This window comes from Podarcis bocagei (genome assembly GCF_964188305.1).
Source record: "Podarcis bocagei genome assembly, chromosome: 1".
NCBI lineage: Eukaryota > Metazoa > Chordata > Lepidosauria > Squamata > Lacertidae > Podarcis > Podarcis bocagei.
In genome coordinates, this window is record NC_138125.1 from 128333310 (window position 1) to 128354627 (window position 21318).

The 21318-nt window shown below is 43.8% G+C and overlaps 1 protein-coding gene across 1 annotated transcript in view; it reads left to right on the top strand.

The window, feature by feature from the left end:
- The window catches only part of C2CD6 (C2 calcium dependent domain containing 6), a 34769-nt gene extending 18065 nt beyond the window's left edge, over nucleotides 1-16704 (top strand). The window contains exons 13-17 of the mRNA XM_081212038.1: nucleotides 2221-2661; nucleotides 3545-3614; nucleotides 6725-6768; nucleotides 10513-13266; nucleotides 16280-16704. Coding sequence (XP_081068164.1) covers nucleotides 2221-2661; nucleotides 3545-3614; nucleotides 6725-6768; nucleotides 10513-13266; nucleotides 16280-16615 — 3645 coding nt within the window. The 3' untranslated portion in view covers nucleotides 16616-16704. The remainder of the gene's footprint in view (nucleotides 1-2220; nucleotides 2662-3544; nucleotides 3615-6724; nucleotides 6769-10512; nucleotides 13267-16279) is intronic.
- Nucleotides 16705-21318: the final 4614 nt, after the last annotated feature.

Here is a 21318-nt window from a genome sequence, read left to right on the forward strand (position 1 = left end):
TTCCCAATTTGAAACCAATATGTTTAACCCATTAGCCAAAGTTTATACAATCTTACCATCACTCCTCATCTTTAACAGAAAGAATAAAAAAATTTCCCCCCCAAGATCTGTCCCAATTTCCTTCCACGAGCTCCCCCTTTTTAAAAAAAAACATGTTAAATTAAAATACCAAAGTTATATAAGAAAAAATAGAAGACAAAAGATATAAGAAATCAAAAAGTTGGTTACATAGCCTTTGGATTCCAAAACTCCCCCTCCCTTCCCCGGTTTGAATTCCCCATGTCCATCAGTCTATATGTTATCAGCCTGGAGATCTCAAGTCCATAGCCAGATTTTTCCCCGTTTCGCCATGCCGGTTTTCTTTTAATTTGTTTATTTTAATGATGTTTAACTTCAAAAATCCAGTCAAATAGAGGCCTTTAGTTTCCTTAGTCTTTGTTGCTCCTCCCATTGTTCTTTCTGTGTCGTAGTTAGTCCTTTGATCTTTTTATTCCTTACTTTCTCAGGTTTCTTATCTTGTTCAGCTGCTAAAACGTTCTTTTTCCGAATTCTGGTATCTCTACAGAGGTTTGTTATTCAGGAACAAAAACTTACGTCCAGTCCCTTCCTTTCTTCAATAGAAAATTCTATTGTTTCCTTTTAGTGTAAACACCTCTGTAGACAAAATACTGTTTCCGTTTTGCCGCTTTCCCAGAGAATAAGTCCTGTGCTCAGCCCAGAGTAATTTTCCACATACGACCACTTGTAATGTCTCGAAACCCCTCTAGGGGGATTGCAATAACTTTGTATCCTCTAATCCAAAAGTCAAGTTGTTGTTTCTTTTCTTCCCGACAATTTATGTCCAAATAATGTCAATTTGTAACAGAATTAGCCAACAAAATACTTGTAACAAAGTCCTCTTTATATTCTCAAGCTTTGACAGCTACTTTGACAGCTGTCAAAGTCTCCGTCTCTCTTCGCCAGGCTTTGCGAATCGCCCCAGTTCCCAGGGGGGGTTGCCTTTTCCCTCTCACCCTCCACTCTTCTCCTCCAGCACAATTCTTGTAATTTCGCATCGTGGAATTAATGATTTTTACCAGCGGTAAACTTCTGAATCGATCTTGGTTACCCAGTCCTTGTTTTAGAATGTTTACAGTCAGGGGGGGATTGACTTCCTTTTAAGATCGCCCCCGCTCGTGCCGAATCCGAAAAAAATTTCTTTTTTTCTCCTTTTATACCCGGTTTCCCAATTACTCACGGGTTGTTGTTGATAGTCCGAATTTCAAATGGAAGAAGCCAGCGCTCTCAGTCGAATGGCATGCGGCTGCGCTCGGCAGGGGAAGCGATAGACCCAAAGCACCACGCCACTCCCCGGCACCCGATCCGAAGCCTTTAAAAAGGCTCTTTCACGAGTCGGGAGGGCGCTAGCGGTGCCAGCCGGGTCCCCATGTCCACGGGCTCCGTGCCCGTGGTTTTTGAGGGTCCCCGCGTCGCCGGCGCGGTGGACCCAGCCCCTGCCGAGCAGACTCCCTCCGGAGCTCGGAGGGAGTCCGCCATTCGGCGATGGCGCCAACCCGGAAGTCTCATATAGCCGCCTGAAGCTCCGAAGGCTTCAGGTTCCTTTTGCTGAAGCCGGGAGAGCAAGACTTGACCATTGGACTCACTATTGGTCTTGTACACTCAATCTGCCAGACCCTGTATTCGCATGCAGGAGACCCATTGGCTCCCCTCACTTAGTTTAGCCGGCCAGTCGAAGCCGTTTGCAGGATGTGGCTGATTTTGCATGCTGACTGCTTGTAGGGGCCACAGGTGAGAACTGAGTGCAGGGTGGGGACCAAAGGGGGATATACCACCCATGAAGGAGCACAATGTGTCCCCTTCCAGAGGTATGAGCCATATACCCAAGCAGTGTATACAGTGGTACCTCGGGTTAAGTACTTAATTCGTTCCGGAGGTCCGTACTTAACCTGAAACTGTTCTTAACCTGAAGCACCACTTTAGCTAATGGGGCCTCCCGCTGCCGCTGCGCCGCCGGAGCACAATTTCTGTTCTCATCCTGAAGCAAAGTTCTTAACCTGAAGCACTATTTCTGGGTTAGCAGAGTCTGTAACCTGAAGCGTATGTAACCTGAAGCATATGTAACCCGATGTACCACTGTATTTCATTGAAATTAAGACCAGTAGTTATAAAAAGACTACATTTTAGTACACTAGTGTTGGTGATGATTATTGTTATTTGCAGAAATGGACAAGTCAACTGTCTAATCTCTCAGCACGACCTTCTGGACCTGTGCCATCCCGCAGAAACTTATTTTCATCAGAACAGATTCCTCAACCTGCTGAAACAACCCCACCTGTCCCAGCGCTGACTGTAACCCCTAACCCTATGAGTTCTCCAGTATCTTCAGATGGAGAGAACATGAAAGACATGGTTGTAAGAGAACAAGTTCATCCTGACTCTTCAGATGGAGAGAATATGAAGGACATAGTTGTAAGAGAAAGACTTCATCCTGCGTCTGAAACCTCTCTGTCAAGTTCCGTTGGAAGTGCAGCAAAAACTTCTGACGCTAGGGATTCAGAAAGCCCTGCTTCTTTAGGTCCTGAGAAGAAAGTGACAGAAGAGGAAATACCTGTCATAGTCAAAAAAACACCTATTAAAGAATATCTGCCAGTACCAATACAGGTAGCTGATGGTGATATGTAACGTATTGTTTCACTTTCCCCTCCCCAGGGGATAATGTGGGTTATTCAGCTTTCTCCTTCTCTAATGGGCAAGCTGTTTGGAGCTTTGAGGTTACCATTCTTGCTCTTTTGAAGCCATAGCATATAATTAATAGATGCGTTCTTACAGTGGGGTCAAGGGTAGCAACTGTAATGATGATCCACATCAGACTTTTACTGTAAATATGCTGTACGCCAAGGGATCCTCCAGACAATCTGTTTGTTGGTATTCATCTGGATTTGCTTGCAGAATACCTACGTAAGTGGTGCTTAGACTATAGACGCTTTCAGGCTTTTTCAGTCACATACCAGTGCAAATTCTGGTTGTGTATTTGGGGTGTCTTGAGCAACAAAGCCCACATCCCCACAAAGATCATACTTTTTGCAGTAAGGAAATTGACAGGAAAGTAACTGGAAAATGTGGGCAGCACTTGCTTTGACACAACATTGTCTAGCCTCCCTGCAAACAAATCAGGATAAATGCTCAATAAACAGGTCAGAAATTGACAATGAGCATTCATCCCAATTTACTTGCGGTTGTTTACGTGTCTTCCTGTTAACCACCCATTCATCCCACCCTTTGCAGTGAATTTCCCAGTCACTTTCCAAACAGCAAAATGTCCAATTGGCAGGACGATTTGTTAAAGTAGAACCTTTTGAGCCTGTGAAAATGGGAATTTGCTCCATTCTGACCGACTTTGCACGGTGATGTTCTACCTAGCTGCACTCTGCCAGCAGGCGTTCTTTTGCACACTCATTTTGCATTCTTACTGTTACTGTGATTTATAAGAGTGAATAACTATCTTTTTTTTCCTTCTTGATGTATCCCCTCTGAAATTACAAAGGAATCACAGCCTAAGTCTGAAGTTTCTGTGAGTGTCTCACCTCAGTTTGTGGCACCTCCTAGACCATCAGGTAAATTGACATAACTTTTCGAATAGTAATCATCAGCTTCCAGGTGGTTGGGTTCTATATAAAATAAAGCAAAACATGATATGCCAAGGACCAAAAGGGGAAAAAAGGCTTTTCACACGTTCACAACCTACTTTTAAAACCTCGCTTGGCCTGGTGCTTGGGTTCAAGAAACAGAAAGAATATCGCCTATAGGAAGCCAACAAACCTTTGTTAAATATGTATACTGTGTGTTGTCTCTATGACCATATTTACGCAAAAAACTCAATGGTTGTGTGGTAGGCACACCTCAACAACTCTGAGCAAAGCACGAAGCTTTGTCCCCCAAGGAACAACTTCTGGCAAGAAAAAGATTAACAAATAAACTAACACTAGGCTGAGGAGAAAAGTACAAGGGAGCTCTGGTGAATGTGACTATCAACCCGGGGCGGTTCCACTATGAAATTAATGAAGCTTAATTCTAGAGAACTACATTCCACATTGCTTAAAAAATGTGGGTCTAGTGGGTCTTTTGTTGTATATATTTCAACAATCCCAAAGTTTGAGAGTCAGTAGCACAGATGTTGTAGAGGTGTGGTGGTCTGTCGTGCAACAGTCCCACTGAATAAGATAACAGTGGTTACCCAAACCTCGTTGCTGGTTGTGAAGGGTCCTCCATGACAGTTCAAGCTTCAGGGCCCCCTAGATGTTAAGTCCACCACTGCTGTTGACAAAGGCAGGAGCAAACTGCATCATGAGAACAGTCTACTTCCTAAAGTGTTCCTCCTGCCTTCATCCTGCGCTTTGAGCCAGCACCCAACCCGAGAGCACTGCAATGCCAGTGAGTAACTTATACTTAAGTTTGCTACCTGCTGTACTTTTCAAAGCATGGGCTATGAATGTGGCTTATTACCATGATTACCGTATTTTTCGCTCTATAAGACCATAAGACGCACCTAGTTTTTGGAGGAGGAAAACAAGAAAAAATAATATTCTGGATCTCAGAAGCCAGAACTGCAAGAGGGATAGCTGCGCAGTGAAAGCAGTGATCCCTCTTGCTGTTCTGGCTTCTGGGATAGCTGCGCAGCCTGTATTCGCCCCATAAGACGCACACACATTTCTCCTTACTTTTTGGGAGGGGAAAAGTGAGTCTTATAGAGCAAAAAATACGGTAGTTTGCTTTAAATGAGGATTCCTTGTTTAAACATGGCACCCGGCTAATAAGACTCTTCAAAAGTGAAACTAAACTCGGCAGAAATATTTTCCCTGACCATGCGAGAGAAGCACTTAAGACTAGTGGCTGGGGAAACCCAACCAGCCAGATGGGCAGGGTATAAATAAATATAACTACTACTACTACTACTACTACTACTACTACTACTACTAGCACTTTCCTCAGACTTATTGAGGCTCATCAGTATAGGACTAAACCAGTGGTTCTCAAACTTTTTTCTTTGGGCCACACTTACAGAACAAAAATTTGCTTGCTCCACACCATTTTTTATTGATAAGAAATACATTTGAAAGCCAAAAGAAATGACTCTTAGCAGTGCTTGATTCTGATAAGCAATCTGGATTGGAATGGACACTGAAATATTTAAATGTTTCTTTGATTATCCTTGAATGTTCCTGCTACAGTTGCCGTCCTAACCGTACCACACCTTCGAGAACCACTGAGCTAATCCATTATTTAATGTTACATGCAAACACAGCCTGTATTTCCATTTCTCCTCCTGTCTTTCTTTCCCAGAGGTAGGATTGCTGATCTCCCATCCTTTGGAGGCAGAAAAGCCGTTTCCATAAGACTATGCAGAATTGCAGGATTCTTTTATAGATACCTCTGCAGTAAGAAGAAACTGATAATCAGGGAACTCTCAGGACAGGACTAATTATACAGAAAGCATATATAGGAAATTCTACAGGGGTATTGGAAGAGAATAGCAAGTTGGCAGTCTTGCCTTTGCTATCAAGCCAAAGTAGAGATTGGATGTTTGTGCGCTAACTGCTGCAAAGTGTTTAGAAGTTGCTCCTTGAAAAAGAAAGGGGTTGCCTTAGTCGGAGGCCAAAATATATTGCAGTTATACATATTGGCAAAACCTGTTTGGTGTTTCGCAACTTTCCAACTAGTTGCAGGACCTTAGAGTAAACGCAGGACCTAGCAGAGTAAAGGCAGAATCCACGGAAGCAATCGGAAACTTGGTTGCAGACAGGATAAACGAAGCAGGAACCAGGAACTTGTAGTTAGGTGTTTATTATATACAGTGGACTATTTACAGGAACAGAACACGGATCTTTTGCTAGCACTCTCTGACACGACTCACAACTCCTACACTGACACACAGAACTCTGAACACTCAACTAACACACTCCAGTTAGTAGGTCATTAATTATCACTCCCTTGAGAGAGCTTGACCAATCATGGAGCTGTCTCCATGCCTCTGTTATCATCAGGCAGACTTACTCCTTCAGATTGCCTTCTGGCTGTCTGCCAAACCTTAATTGACTCTGTGTGAGTAGCTGCACATACACATTTTCCAACAATACATAATTTCCTCATATAGAGGTAGTCATAATTGTGTTCTCTACCTTGTGTTGAATTACATATCCCATTACCCTGGCCATTGGCTATGCTGGCCAAGGGCTAGGGATGAGCATATCTGTTAATCTAGACTTCTCTCAGTTTCTCATTCTTCTAATCCTAAATTCAGCTTTCCACATCATTTTGCAGATTTTTTTTAGTCCGCATTAGAACTCATTAGCATTTCAGTGAGAATTTCTAATATACACATTTTTACTAAGCATATTTCCCTTAAATGTTTCTATTTTCCCTGTTTTTTACATTATTTTCACTAATATGTGCCCCGTTATTATTATTATTATTATTATTATTATTATTATTATTATTATTATCCCACTCTGCTCTCTGTGGTCATTTATGAAAGTGACAGTGTCTTTACTGAATTCCATGACAAAATAACTCATTACTCAAATGATTTGGTCTATTTTGCTGGGGAGTGTTGTGCATTATTAACTTATACTAAGTAAAATTAAATACCAGATTTCACAACTAAAAATGTGTTGCTCTTCCATTTGTTGCTCTTTAATATTTTATTTTTCTTGCTGATCCATCCTAGATTCAGTTGTTGAACCAGTACAGCAATTGCCTTGGAAATCTATGGTAAGGAATAACTCGTTAAGCACTGCTCCGATAGCATATAATACAGTTAAGTGAATTTGGTGATGTCTGTGTAGTGATGGCAGCATCATGCAAGGTTTCTTATCTACCTCATTAGTTCGTGATCTGTTGCAGAAAACAGCACGAGGAGTTGGTACAATCTGGCTTCCTATCATTCCCTGCATCTGCTTATATATCCACTTGCCAGGGATAGTTAGTACCTCTTTAAAAGACACGTTGGGTTCATTTGGAAAATGTTTTGTGCTGACACACTTGTCACTTTCTCTTCCTCCTCCTTGGTTATTACAGCCCTGGTTTTTCTGCTTTAAAAGAGAACAGGTAGATTGGGGTGGGTATATATTTATGGGTGGTCTTTGAGCACTGGAGTCTCTCGCTATTGCCACATTGCTAATTCCTTTAGTTAATTTTGTTTGGTGGAGAAGAGGCTTGTTTATGACTTTCAGCATTCTGATCTACAGTCCTGATTTCCACCTTTCCCCTACCTTTTTTCTTGGCAAAGCCCCTTCAAGGTTTGGCTGGATATGACATTTCCCATGGGGAACTCAGCTGAGTAGTTCAACTGATCACAGAGAGCTTGCTCTCACCACAGGTCAGCTATTAGGTCAGGGGTAGGCAACCTAAAGGGATGCGGGTGGCGCTGTGGGTTAAACCACAGAGTCTAGGATTTGCCAATCTGAAGGTCGGCGGTTCAAATCCCCGCAACGGGGTGAGCTCCCGTTGCTTGGTCCCTGCTCCTGCCAACCTAGCAGTTCGAAAGCACATCAAAGTGCAAGTAGATAAATAGGTACCGCTCTGGCAGGAAGGTAAACAGTGTTTCCGTGTGCTGCTCTGGTTCGCCAGAAGTGGCTTAGTCATGCTGGCCACATGACCCAGAAGCTGTCTGCGGACAAACGCCGGCTCCCTCGGCCTATAGAGCGAGATGAGCGCGCAACCCCAGAGTCGGTCACGACTGGACCTAATGGTCAGGGATCCCTTTACCTTTTTAGGCAACCTAAGTCCCGGAGGCTGGATGCAGCCCAATCGCCTTCTCAATCCAGCCCGTGGTCGGTCCAGGAATCAGCATGTTTTTACATGAGTAGAATGTGTGCTTTTATTAAAAATGCATCTCTGGGTTATTTGTGGGGCCTGCCTGTTGTTTTTACAAGAGTAGCCAGTGTGTTTTTATTTAAAATGCATCTCTGGGTTACGTATTTGTGGGGCATAGGAATTTGTTCATTTATTTATTTATTTTCAAAATATAGTCCGGCCCACCACATGGTCTGAGGGACAGTGGACCGGCCCCCGGCTGAAAAAGGTTGCTGACCTCTGGGTTAGGCACAAGCAACAAACCTCCTTTGCCCCTGCACAATCAGGGGTGCACATTAAGGCTCCCAATTGTGCATTGACAGCTGTGTCTCCACCTGCCCCTCACCTTACTTCACATATGACATCTGGTGTGGGGCAGATGGGTGTAGTTTGGGGGAAACCACGTAGTTGGAGACCCTTTGGGGAGAGGGGTTTACATTTCCCCTTCCCACCTCCACCTCCCAGGCTAATTCTGTTTCTGTGTGGAAAACAATCAGTTCAGACTGGGACTAAAAGAGGCCTGGTTTGCACACAAAGCCATGGTTTGTTAAACTATGGTTTATTAAACCATGGTTTGTCTGATGGCCTGAACCCTGCCCACTGGCTTCAACTCTGGTTGTTTACCGCCAAGAAACTACAGTCTGAAGCCATGGTTTGTTATTGTCTTATGAACCTAGGTTTGTTTTAACTTTGACTTGGTTGTACATGCAAAACTAGCATGCAGACTTCCTTAAGCAGAGTTTGCTTGCCACCAGCCCAGACGGCCAGACTGCAATTTTATGTGCACACCTTTGAACGTACATCCTATTGAATTCACAAAGAACTAGTTCTGAGTAAACATGCAATAACACTGTGCAGTAGAAATACCTTCACATACACCTTCTAAACTCATTTTTCTGTGCACAGCCTATTAGCTTAGTGCTGCGGCTGGCCATTGTCTTGTGCCTGGGGATGGTGGCTGTTGGACATTCAGCAGTACTAGCAGATGATGTCAGCACTGATCAGGACTGGCTTGTGTCACCAATACTGTGGGAGGAAACGTGAATTCCTGTGACCCACACATGTGGGGTAAATAGCAAAAGAATCAGCTGGGTGCCTGGATTCAAAACATGGGGCTAAATCACTCTCCAGCAAGAGAAAGCTCTCAGTAGCAGAGTTTAAACTCACAAAGTCAAGCAGTTAGGAATGTAGGCTGTTAAACCTTTTGCATATCCCATTTAGTTCGCTAGCAAAGCACTCTTGTCTTTCCGCCCTCTGGCAGTGAGCAGACCACACCCTTAGTAAGTTTGAATGCTTTACTTACAAATTCCCAAGGTCTGATTTATGCGTTATTCCATGCAGCAGCAAGAACAACGCGGGTAAAAAGTATTGGGTAGAAAATACAGAGATAGCTTCAAACACGTGCTTGTAAGCTTGGAGCAAAGCTTAAAGACATCCTTCTTTGTAGGTTACATAGTGAGAAGAGAGTGACAACAGAAAGAGAAGGCATGATCTAGCTGAGTCTAGGTACCGTATTTTTCGCCCCATAGGACGCACCGGCCCATAGGACACATCAAGTTTTTTGGGGGGGAATAAAGAAAAAAAATTATTTTCCCCCCCCCCAGGCGCTTGTGGGGCAGGCAGCGGGGAGAAGCGCTCTTCTCCCCGTTGCCCGCCTTGAGATCAGGTCCGGGGACAGCGGGAAGACGCGCTGCGTCTCCCAGCTGTCCCTGGAGCTTGTGGGGCAGGCAGCGGGGAGAAGCGCTCTTCTCCCCGCCACCAGCCTTGAGATCAGGTCCGGGGACAGCGGGGAGACGCGCTGCGTCTCCCTGCTGTCCCCGGAGCTTGTGGGGCAGGCAGCGGGGAGAAGCGCTCTCCTCCCCGCCCCCCGCCTTGAGATCAGGTCCGGGGACAGCGAGGAGACGCGCTGCACCTCCCCACTGTCCCCGGAGCTTGCGGGGCTGGCGGCAGGGTCTCCCCGCCGTCAGCCTCCAAACCACTTCGGGAGACAGCGGGATGGCGGCGTTCCGCCTCCCTCTGTCCCCCGACCTTGTGGGGCTGGCGCTGGGGCTCTCCAGGCTTCAGTGAAAGCCTGCATTCGCCCCATAGGACGCACACACATTTCCCCTTCATTTTTGGAGGGGAAAAAGTGCGTCCTATAGGGCGAAAAATACGGTATCTAACTCTGTGGTCTTAACCCCTTCATGCACTGACTAGCAGCCATACATAGTTATGTTTGACTGCTGCTTCTCCCAGATATAACATCATCATAGTATAGCACTTGTGCAGCTGCCATTCTCCATCCAACAGCCTCTGGTGCTTATCTGCTAGCATGCATATGACTTCCCAGCTGAAAATATAACCTGTCTCCTTTATTCCCTGACTTCAGAAATTAGAAATAATGTTTATACTGGTATGATATATACTGTATTACTAATATATTGTTTATATGCATTTTTCCTATTTATGCTCTTCGTTTTGTTGTATTATCATAAACATCTGACCAATAAAATTTATTCATTTGAAAGCCTCTTGTTAAAAAACCTGATCCCAAGGGGGGGAGGGAGATGAGCACAGTACCCAACTGCAGAGGAATTTCCAAAACCCTCCATAACTCCTCTGTTCATCTTGCAGCTTTCAAAATTTCATAATTATGCTCTCTCTCCCTTTTTTAAATTACAGTTCCAGGAAGCAGTTTTTAGTGGAAACAAGTTTGAACCATTCTTGAGAAGTGTCAGTAAAGTACAGCCTCCGCCACCTATTTTTGGCAAAGGAGATGTCAGCCCTTTAGAAAAAACGTACCCATCTGATGCTTACAAAGAACGAGAAGACCAAGATCCACCTGATGGGATGTCATTGACAAAACTGGCGAGTAGTCTGGACACTAAATTAATCAAGAGCAGTGGGGAGCTTTCTATACTAAGGCTTATAGAAAGAAAAATGGATTTAGAAGAGGAGGATCAAAAACGTGGCATGCAGGATGAAAAGGCATCGGAACCACACGCTGTCACATCGGGTTCTTCTGAAAAGACACCAGAAGATAAACTAGTAGAACAAGCAGAAATAAAACAGGTTGAGATTTCCTTTGAGAAGTCTCTAGAAGATGTGCTTGCTGAAAAACTTGTAAAAGTCGTAGCCGTGTCGTCGATTTTAAGCAAAAACCTTGAAAACATAGTTGCAGAGGGACTCTCAGAAGCAAAGCTGCCTGAAACGCTGGAGGATAGCAGTTTGCCAGGGGATAATAAATGTCTGCCTGAGGAAAGAAAGATGTCTGGAGAGAAGGTTGCAGAACCAGATGTAACAAAACTGGCAGCTGCTGTAAGTCAAAATTTGCAGGCTCATCTTATAGACAAATTGTGTGAAGAGGGGATAATCACAGATACAGATCTACCTGAAAAAGACCAGATAGTTTCTTTTCCAATTACTGCTGATTTGCTCAAGAGGAGGAAAAGCTTATCCAGGGAAAGCATGTCACAAACTGAAATCGCAACACTAAAATCACTAAGTGAGCATCCATCAAGAACCACTATCAAAGCTGAATCCGTACAGCATAGTAAAGAAAGTAGTAAGGAAACTAGTAAAGAAAGTAGTAAAGAAAGCAAGTTAGTAGCTACAGGGACAGGTTTATCTGAAAGCAAAATAGATGGCGATAGAGAGGCTGCTTCATATCCTAAAACTGACAGTAGTTCAGTCGAACAAACAAATGCGAAGACAGACTTAAGAAAAGAACCCTCTAAACAGTCACTGGAAATCATTAGAGTAATGTTACCTGTGAACACAGACACAGATAACATTAAGCAGCGACTTTCCATTCATGATGCTCTCCTAGAAAAAATTTTAAAAGCAGAAATAAGAAGTTTGAAATCACTTTTAAGCAAAGAACACCGAGATCACTTTAAAGATCAACTTTCAGCGGCTGGATTAAAGGGAGAAGACTTGAAAACAGTGTGCCGGAAGTTGTCCTTGGCTGTGAAAGGGGATGACAGTGTTACACCAGAGAAGGCTGCGCTGCAAGAATGGCAGGATTCTAGCGAGGGCCTTACTAAAGAGACATTGGCGGTAAATGAAAGTATTCAAAATCTCTTTGAAGTGCTTTCAGAAAACGAAATTGCCAACCTAAAGAATGCATTGAACAAAAAGATTCAAGACCATCTTTCAGACAGACTTTCAAAAATAGGAATGATCACAGAGAGTGAGTTAAAGAGAATACTTGGAAACTTGTTTCCAGTAGTGGAAAAACTAGCAAAGAGTGAGGAAGGCTCAGATGAGCAAAGTACACAACTAGATACTCAAAGCCTGCATGACAGGTTTTCGGAGGAAGAACTACAAAATCTAAAGTCTCTCTTGAGCAGACTTCTAAACGAAGGCCACCGAGACAAACTTTCGGATTCAGAAGTACAAGGTTTAACATCAGTTTTAGAGAAAAGCTTTGAGGATCTTCCCATACAAAACAGTTCTGAAACTGGGATAAGCCAAGAAGTTGAGATAAAGGATGAATGCCGTACTATATCTCTGCCAGATGTTGAGGAAAGTCAGAGAGTTAGTAAGACAGATGTATCTGAGAGAGGAAAAGTTCCTTCAAAGGAAAGTCTTCATAAAATTCCAACAGCGGGTGAAAAACACAAAATAGAAAGAGAAGCTGTAGACCTCTCTGTAACAAGTCTTTTGGAAGTAGAAACAAGGAGCCAAGAAACTCAGACAATGGGTCAGCCCAAAAAAGTGAAACATAAAAAAGAAAGTCACAGGTTGCCGAAGTACAATGATAATCTGATCATACCAAATATAACGAGAACAACATTTGATGTAGGATTAAAAAGCAGGTCACCTGAGGAAACTTCGAAGAGAATCTCTGAACCATTTGCCACATCTTTTTTGAGTGCGCGTGATATTGGCATCCAAAGTGAAGCGAAAAATTATTTCTGCCACAAGCCCACCAGTTTTATTTCCAAGCCTCCCTTTCCGGTAAACCCTCAGACATTTCTCTTTTTGCATTCAGAATCTGAGGAAGATGCAAAGCCAGCAGTTAAACACCACCAGAAGGCAAAAAGGAAGAAATCTGACATAAAGAAGGATAGTGGGTCACACCAACAAGCATCAATAAGTACACAAAGCAGGAGAGATAGGGTGCCTACTGGAAGCACCTCTAAGGAGATTTTAAAAGAAAAATCCAAAAGGCACCCATCAGTTTCTCCAAAATTGAGCGCCACCGAAAACAGGAAGGATTCCAAAGCAACAGCATCCCCCAGCGGTACACGAAGGGAAAGCTTGAAGCAGAAATCTGAGAAGAAGCGAGATACGGAGGTTAAGCCCAAAAAATCACTCACCAAGACTGCTGTCCTGTCTGATCCACAGCTACAAAACCATTCCAAAAATATTTCGGAAAAATCATCCACAACTAAAATACCAGCTCCTGGGCGTACAAAAGGAAGCACATTGGTAAGAACGTTATTGACTCTGTACTTGAAGACCACAAATATTATTTCTGAAGGCAGCATATCTAGGACAATATATGCTTTAATGCATTTATTTTTTCCAAACAGAGCAAATCAGAGCCATGGAACTAGCGTTGCAAATTAAAATCAAAGCTCAACATCTTGGAAAAACAGACTTCAAAACAGGGGCTCCTGTATTAAAGACTTTAATGACAGGTGATTTGACTACACCCATGAGCCCTGTAAACCCAGTGCTTACTGGTTGCTTACACAGCCAGCCTGCTGATTGCACTAAGCAATGATCCTTGGGCCATGTAAATGATTGTTTTCAGAGACTGTACTGCTTTTCAGGAGTAGCAGTTGGGGTGGGGAGAGTTTTCTAACCCTTCTCTCCCTTGCCAGTCCTGATAAAAGTCCCTACCCCACCCTGCACACAAAAAGCCCCTGCTATTTGGCCTGGGATGGAAGCTGTCAGTAGGAACTTATCGGAAGAGAATTTTCATCAGGACCACAGCATGTGTGAGAAAGCTGTAAACCCTTTCCCCGCACAGCGGTTGCAGTCCTGATCAGTTGCTGTATCAGAATAGCATCACACAAAGCAAAGCAGTGTACAGTGGTACCTCGGGTTACATACAGTTCAGGTTACATACGCTTCAGGTTACAGACTCCACTAACCCAGAAATAGTACCTCGGGTTAAGAACTTTGCTTCAGGATGAGAACAGAAATCACACGGCAGCAGTGGGAGGCCCCATTAGCTAAAGTGGTGCTGCAGGTTAAGAACAGTTTCAGGTTAAGAACGGACCTCCGGAACGAATTAAGTATGTAACCAGAGGTACCACTGTAATGTGAAGCTTGGCCATTTCTGCCCTTCTAAACCTGACACAGAGTACATACACATCCTTGGCCCCACGTTACCCTTAGCACCATACTTTCTCTTCTTTTTTACTGCTTCTCAGCACACGGCGTTTGTTCCTTAAATGTTATTCCTTTGTTTGCAACAATATGTATAAGCCACCCACTTACAAAATTGAGGTGGTGTACAGCAGTATGTAAATAAAAGGGACGTGGGTGGCGCTGTGGGTTAAACCACAGAGCCTAGGACTTGCCAATCAGAAGGTTGGCTGTTCGAATCCCTGCAACAGGGTGAGCTCCCGTTGTTCGGTCCCTGCTCCTGCCAACCTAGCAGTTCGAAAGCATAGCAAAGTGCAAGTAGATAAATAGGTACCGCTCCGGCAGGAAGGTAAACGGTGTTTCCGTGCGCTGCTCTGGTTTCGCCAGAAGCGGCTTAGTCATGCTGGCCACATGACCCGGAAGCTGTACGTCGGCTCCCTCGGCCAATAAAGCGAGATGAGCGCCACAACCCCAGAGTCGGCCACGACTGGACCTAATGGTCAGGGGTCCCTTTACCTTTACAGCAATATGCACAGGTGCAGTAAAACACAAGATGCCACAACAGCAATACACATCATCTTGCCTCTGCACGTTCTGCATCTTTTGACCTCCCTTCCAACTCCAGTTCCCAGCCATACCAGCATCCCTACAGGCATTGCAATCCCCTGCCAACAGCATCTAGGTCTCCGTCTCCAGGAAAGGTGGAGAACCTCTATCTGCCCAAGGGCCAACTTGGATGGGGCAACCCACCCATCAGTCGCACAATGTCAGTATGAGATCACAATTGGAAGGGGCAAGGTTTCAAGACTGGGAACCACAGCACAAGGGGCGTTGCCACCCCTATACTTTGCAAGCCTCCTCATTCTCCTTTCCACCTTGAATGTCAGAGGTGGAAAGAAGCACAGAGTGTTAGGAATCCTTTGTGAGCTTCCCTATGCTTCCCCTTTCCATCTTTTTTCCATCTGTGATGTCAGGGGGCTTCAAGGAATAGGCTTGGGATGGAGAAGTTTTTGCCATGAAATAAAAGCCACTTCCCCCTCCATGGGCAAAGCATGGTCCCACTGTTCATTGGCTTCTGGGTGGTTGGGAGCTCACCTTCTTCCAGCAAAAGTTGAGAGCTCACTTTAAGCTCCTGATGGTTCCTTGAAGACCCACATTTACCTGCTCCATGCCCAATGTCCTGTATGACATCAAGTTTGGCCTGCAGGTCACAGGTCCCCCCCCCCCCGCTTTAGAACCTGTTTAGGGTTTCCCTAGGCAAACCAAGAAGGGACGCGGGTGGCGCTGTGGGTTAAACCACAGAGCCTAGGACTTGCCGATCAGAAGGTCGGTGGTTCAAATGCCCGCGATGGGGTGAGCTCCCATTGCTCGGTCCCTGCTCCTGCCAACCTAGCAGTTCAAAAGCACATCAAAGTGCAAGTAGATAGATAGGTACCGCTCCGGAGGGAAGGTAAACGGCGTTTCCGTGCGCTGCTCTGGTTCGCCAGAAGCGGCTTAGTCATGCTGGCCACATGACCCGGAAGCTGTACGCCGGCTCCCTTGGCCAATAAAGCAAGATGAACGCTGCAACCCCAGAGTCGTCAGCGACTGGACCTTACGGTCAGGGGTCCGTTTACCTTTACCTTTTAGGCAAACCAAGAACTTGCACCTATGCATTGCCATCCGAGTGCTTAGAATGTTTGGCGTATCGGTCACAGCACTTCAGCCAATTGCTAATATGGGGAAGGAAATAGAACAGCAACCACTAGTATTTAGCTGACAACAGATACTAACCTGACCCACATATTAACAGCGGCATGAATTTGTTAAATGAAATAAAGTAAGGCTTAGGCATGCAAAGAGACAGAGAACAGTGCAAATTTGATTGTTCGATAAGCCAACCACTGAGCGCTGATGAATGGAAACTTTGGGTTGTAATCCAGCATTGTCAACAGGACTTCTGCTTGCCTAATGGGACTTCCGCCTTCTCTCCTTTCTCCTGCGCCCCCTCTAAATCAGCCAATTTATGGGTAGAGAAGAGGAGGGGAAATGAGTGGGATGCAGCTCACATTGTCTTACAGTGAAGTTTGTCATAATTATTATACACATACATAAAACAACTCTTTGCTTTCATTTTGATATTCAGAACATTGCGGGCCCAGATGATATCGACATGGAAGCTTACAGGCATCTTGAAAAAGCCGTAGAAAGAGCTCTTCTTGATTTAGGAAGAGTCCCGGAGGGCAGCTCCAGCCAGGGAAGGCCAACTCCTGCTCCAAGTTCTACAACTCTCATAACCAAAGATTCACCCAGATCCTATCTCTCTGCTGTCGAGACTCCAAGAAATCAAGCGGGTTCAATAACGGAGATGCTTAACAATCAAGAACAGATCTTAAAAATGACACCTGATCAACTGGAAGTTGTACTTAGGATTCTCCAAAATATATTGAGGCAGAACGCAAGACCCCCAAATAATGGATGAATGGAAACAAGCTCTGTGTAAACCAGCTACGTATGTATGTTCTTACTTTCCCCCAGCTATTATGAAAAATAAAACCCTCTTTGTATATACATTTTTTTAAAGAAAGTTTAAGGATATTTTAAAATTATTGTAGATAGGCGGCTGCCTTATGTCAAGTCAAATATCATTGATCCATATATTTCTGTGTGCGTGCGCGCATGCACGCGTGCGTAAAATATGCCACGATGGACTAGGCAAATTTGACAGGTGGGCAATGCCACCCACCTGTCAATCACCTGTTTCCAGACACAATGTGAATCAAAACTGCCTGCAAATGTATAAAGGGGCTCAGGTTTGATCCCCACATTGGGCAAAAGATTTCTGCATTGCCAAGAGCTGCATTAGATGACTCTCGTGGTCCTTTCCAAATCTACGATTCTATGACTTCCCTAAAAAGGAGCTTCCTCTAGGATGGAACAGTGCTGATGGCAAGCTCCCCCCCCCCCAACTACACCAGGGTGGAGAAACTCCCTAGTGCAGCTGATCCCTATCGGCTCTGATAAACTTGCAACAGAACACCTGGGAGCTGACGTTAAGCTAGGAATGGGGCAGAAATTTGATTCTGTTTGTATTTAAAGGTGAATCTACCTAGTTAGCTCTTTTTTAAAACAATATGCGAAATGAAAGACATCCTGTCAAATTTGCACTTCACTGAATTTTGCAAATACACTTCTCCAGCCAAGTAATGTGCACAAAAACACAAATAAGGTGCAGTGTGTGCATAAGCGTGCATTCACGAAAACACACCAAATGCATTGTACTAGGGAACATAGTAAGTATTAGGGAAATGCATCATGCAAAATTGTGCATTAAGTAAAAAGGTTTATATTAGAAAAACTTTGCACTTGGATTCTGATGAATTTTAGGAATTTATTTTTTTTAAAAAAGCAACTGATATGAAACAGTGGAGAAGTGAACTTGAACATTGGAAAAATGAGAGAAACCCAAATGGACCGATTTGCCCAACTCTACCAGTCTTCCCTTTGGAGCTGCACCTGTAGCTGCCTCACACGTCAGATGTGAGGCAAGTGAATGTTGTTTGCGGGAAATTTTTGCAGGCCAAATTGGGACCCGTGCCATGCCTAATTAAGCTGATGGGCCGGAGGTTCCTGAGCCCTGCTGCATACACTGGCTTGCAGTAGCTCAGGTTGTCTTACTTGGAGATGAATTGGGACAATCTGTATGCAAAGTGTTTGCCTCTGACGCTTACTTCAAAATTCCCTACTGGTGTTACTTTAATACAGAATGCAATGTTTCATCCCTTGCTTGATGAAATGTGCTTAGGTGATTGCTGGAAAAGACCTGAAAAACGATAGATTTGCCTTTATGATGTTCAACTTTTAATAATTGAAACTTTTTTTAAAAAAAGATAACCCATAGTGTCTGCTGCAACTCCCTACTACACATAGTATGACGCTGTCTAAGATGCCTAGCCTAATCCTTTCAGGTCAAGCCCGGCCGTTGCAGCAGCAATTCCTTGCTGTTTCCCAGTGGCACAGTATCGTGATGGCTAGATGTCATCTTGGCAAAGGGGGTGGGGGGGAATCACTGCTGCCACACGGTTTCTTGGTTTTAGAATGAATAGACCCTGCTTGCCAGCTCTGCTCTCAAAAGATATGCAGAGCAACAGAATTCAGGAAGAGCTTGGAAACATGGAGGGCAGGCAGCTGCAGTTTCTCACTTGGCTGTCCCCTCAGATGCATATTGAGCATGGATGACAGCAAATGCATATATTTATTAGAAATAAAATCAATCCTTTCTCTAACCAACTGAGCTAACTTCCTTTAGCATTAACTGCCTGCTGCTAGAATTTGACTGCAGATCACCACACACTGCTCCGAGTTCTCATTCTGCCTGTGATTGTTGTTGTTTAGTCGTTTAGTCGTGTCTGACTCTTCGTGACCCCACGGACCAGAGCACGCCAGGCACTCCTGTCTTCCACTGCCTCCTGCAGTTTGGTCAAACTCATGTTGGTAGCTTCGAGAACACTGTCCAACCATCTCGTCCTCTGTCGTCCCCTTCTCCTTTGCCCTCCATCTTTCCCAACATCAGGGTCTTTCCCATGGAGTCTTCTCTTCTCATGAGGTGGCCAAAGTATTGGAGCCTCAGCTTCAGGACCTGTCCTTCCAGTGAGCACTCAGGGCTGATTTCCTTCAGAATGGATAGGTTTGATCTTCTTGCAGTCCATGGGACTCTCAAGAGTCTCCTCCAGCACCAGAATTCAAAAGCATCAATTCTTCGGTGATCAGCCTTCTTTATGGTCCAGCTCTCACTTCCATACATCACTACTGGGAAAACCATAGATTTAACTATACAGACCATTGTTGGCAAGGTGATGTCTCTGCTTTTTAAGATGCTGTCTAGGAAGATGAGACCCTCTGCCTGTGATAGAGTGGCTGAAAGGCCTAGAACCCATTGTGTCCACTCAACAGACCTCTCCTTAAGAGTCACCCTTAATTGGATGGTGCTGCCTATGAGTTGCAGAATCAACCCTTGATGCCCTGTATTCTCTGACCCATTAACCTAGTCTTTTTATCTAGTCAAAGCAAATTTACTGTCAGGGTGAAGTGTCTACACAGTTCTGAAAGCATATTTCTTACACATGTCGATTTGATGCTAAACACTGAATTCCATGGGATTTGTTCCCAAACATAACACTGGCTACTCAGAAGTAAATCCCACTGAATTAAGTGGGCTGCTCCCCCAAATAAGTGGGGTTAGGAACTATATTCTTTCTGCACAGTTTGCTTATTTGTTACATTTAACATTTTGCCAGTGAATTAAATAGCAGTTTTTATCCTCACAGTGGCACTGGCAGCAATCATATATATCTTGACAAATCTGTAGTAAATAAGTGTCATGCAAGTAGGGTTTTTTTTTTTTAACCAATTAAATATGTAATAATGTAGTAGTTTTTTTAAAAAACCCCAACTACTGCATTATTACACATTTGTTTTAAATTTGATATTTAGTCTCAAAAGTAGTTTTAGCTGACTTATAAGTATGAAGTAAAAATACCACCAGAAGAAGCATGACTGAAGAGTTTTCTTGAAATAAGTACATTTTATTCCAGTTACATTTGTCGGAGTTGAGATGGCAAGAGATCGCGAACACATAAAAATTACTTCAGTAGTTTCCTATTTAAAAGAACAATTGTGATGCCAATAACATGACATCTAATATAACTTTGTGAGGTTACACTTTAAAAACAAAAATTAAGCTAACATCTATTTTACATGATCAAATAAAATGTTCATTAATAAAATATAGTTGTAAATATCTCAGTATTAAAAACCCTGTCCCCAAAATTATATGCTGTACAAAAAGCAAGAATTTTGGTTAAGGTCATGTTCAGTCAGTCATTCACAGTACTAGAGCAACAAGAATAGAAAGTGGCCTCTTTCTTGTCAGTCTGGCCTTTATATTGCTGCTTCTTGTTTGTAATCGGGAATTCTTTCCTGTCTCAATGAAAGGCACAACAAAGAGGACAAAATGCAAGGCATAAGTCCCATCTCATTTAAGCATCTTTTGCTTCCTAGAATAGTGTTTGCAGCAGTCTACCTCCAACAGTCATGTATTGCCATAGTATTAAAGCCATGCTTCCATTCAGTGGGTCTTCTGTATGCCACATAGATTCTTTTTCTTCACTGGTGCAACAGTATTCAACTTGAGATGTCGCCTTTTTAAAGGCTAGTGAGATGTGAGCCCAAGGCAGTGCCATTCCAATTAGAGCTGCGGGTCTATTAAGCAATCTCTTTATAAATAATATAATCAAGTAGTTTCAAACTCTTGTTTTACTGCTGTTATGCAGATTATTCTCCCTTGATTAAGTTTTGTTGAAAAGATACCTTGCATTAAAGATCACAGCTGTCTCCAGGCCTCAGTAATGGCTACCCCAACAACTGTTGGTGGGTAGGTGGCGTGCAAAGCTCACAATGGGTTGCACACCGTTTTTTAAAAGTAGGAATAGGCATTACTTTAAAGAAGTTTATATATGTGATGAACAGTACACACACACACACACACACACACACACACACACAAGCTGAGAGAAGGGAAACAGTATTTTAGATTAACACTTCTGAGGCAGTAAAGGCATAGATATATCAGAGATGCCATACCAGGCTAAAATATGCACCATTGCAATTCAGTTGTAAGAATGGAAGGGAGATGCTTGAGAAAGTGTAGGCATTTATGGTAATTCAAGAAGTGAGGGTTACTGCATTCTGTAGTACAGTGGTGCCCCGCAAGACGAATGCCTCACAAGACGGAAAACCCGCTAGACGAAAGGGTTTTCCGTTTTGGAGGTGCTTCGCAAAACGAATTTCCTATGGGCTTGCTTCGCAAGACGAAAATGTCTTGCGAGTTCCTGCGGGGCTTTTTTTCCTCCCCCCCCCTTTTTCCCAAGCTGCTAAGCCGCTTATCAGCTGATGCTAAGCCGCTTAACAGCTGATCCGCTAAGCCGCTTAACAGCTGATCCGCTAAGCCGCTTAACAGCTGATCCGCTAAGCCGCTAATAGCGCTAATCCGCTAATGGGCTTGCTTCGCAAGACGAAAAAACCGCAAGGCGAAGAGACTCGCGGAACGGATTCTTTTTGTCTTGCGAGGCACCACTGTACCACTTTGGAAGAATTTTCCTCATATAAAGTATTGGCACAAAAATG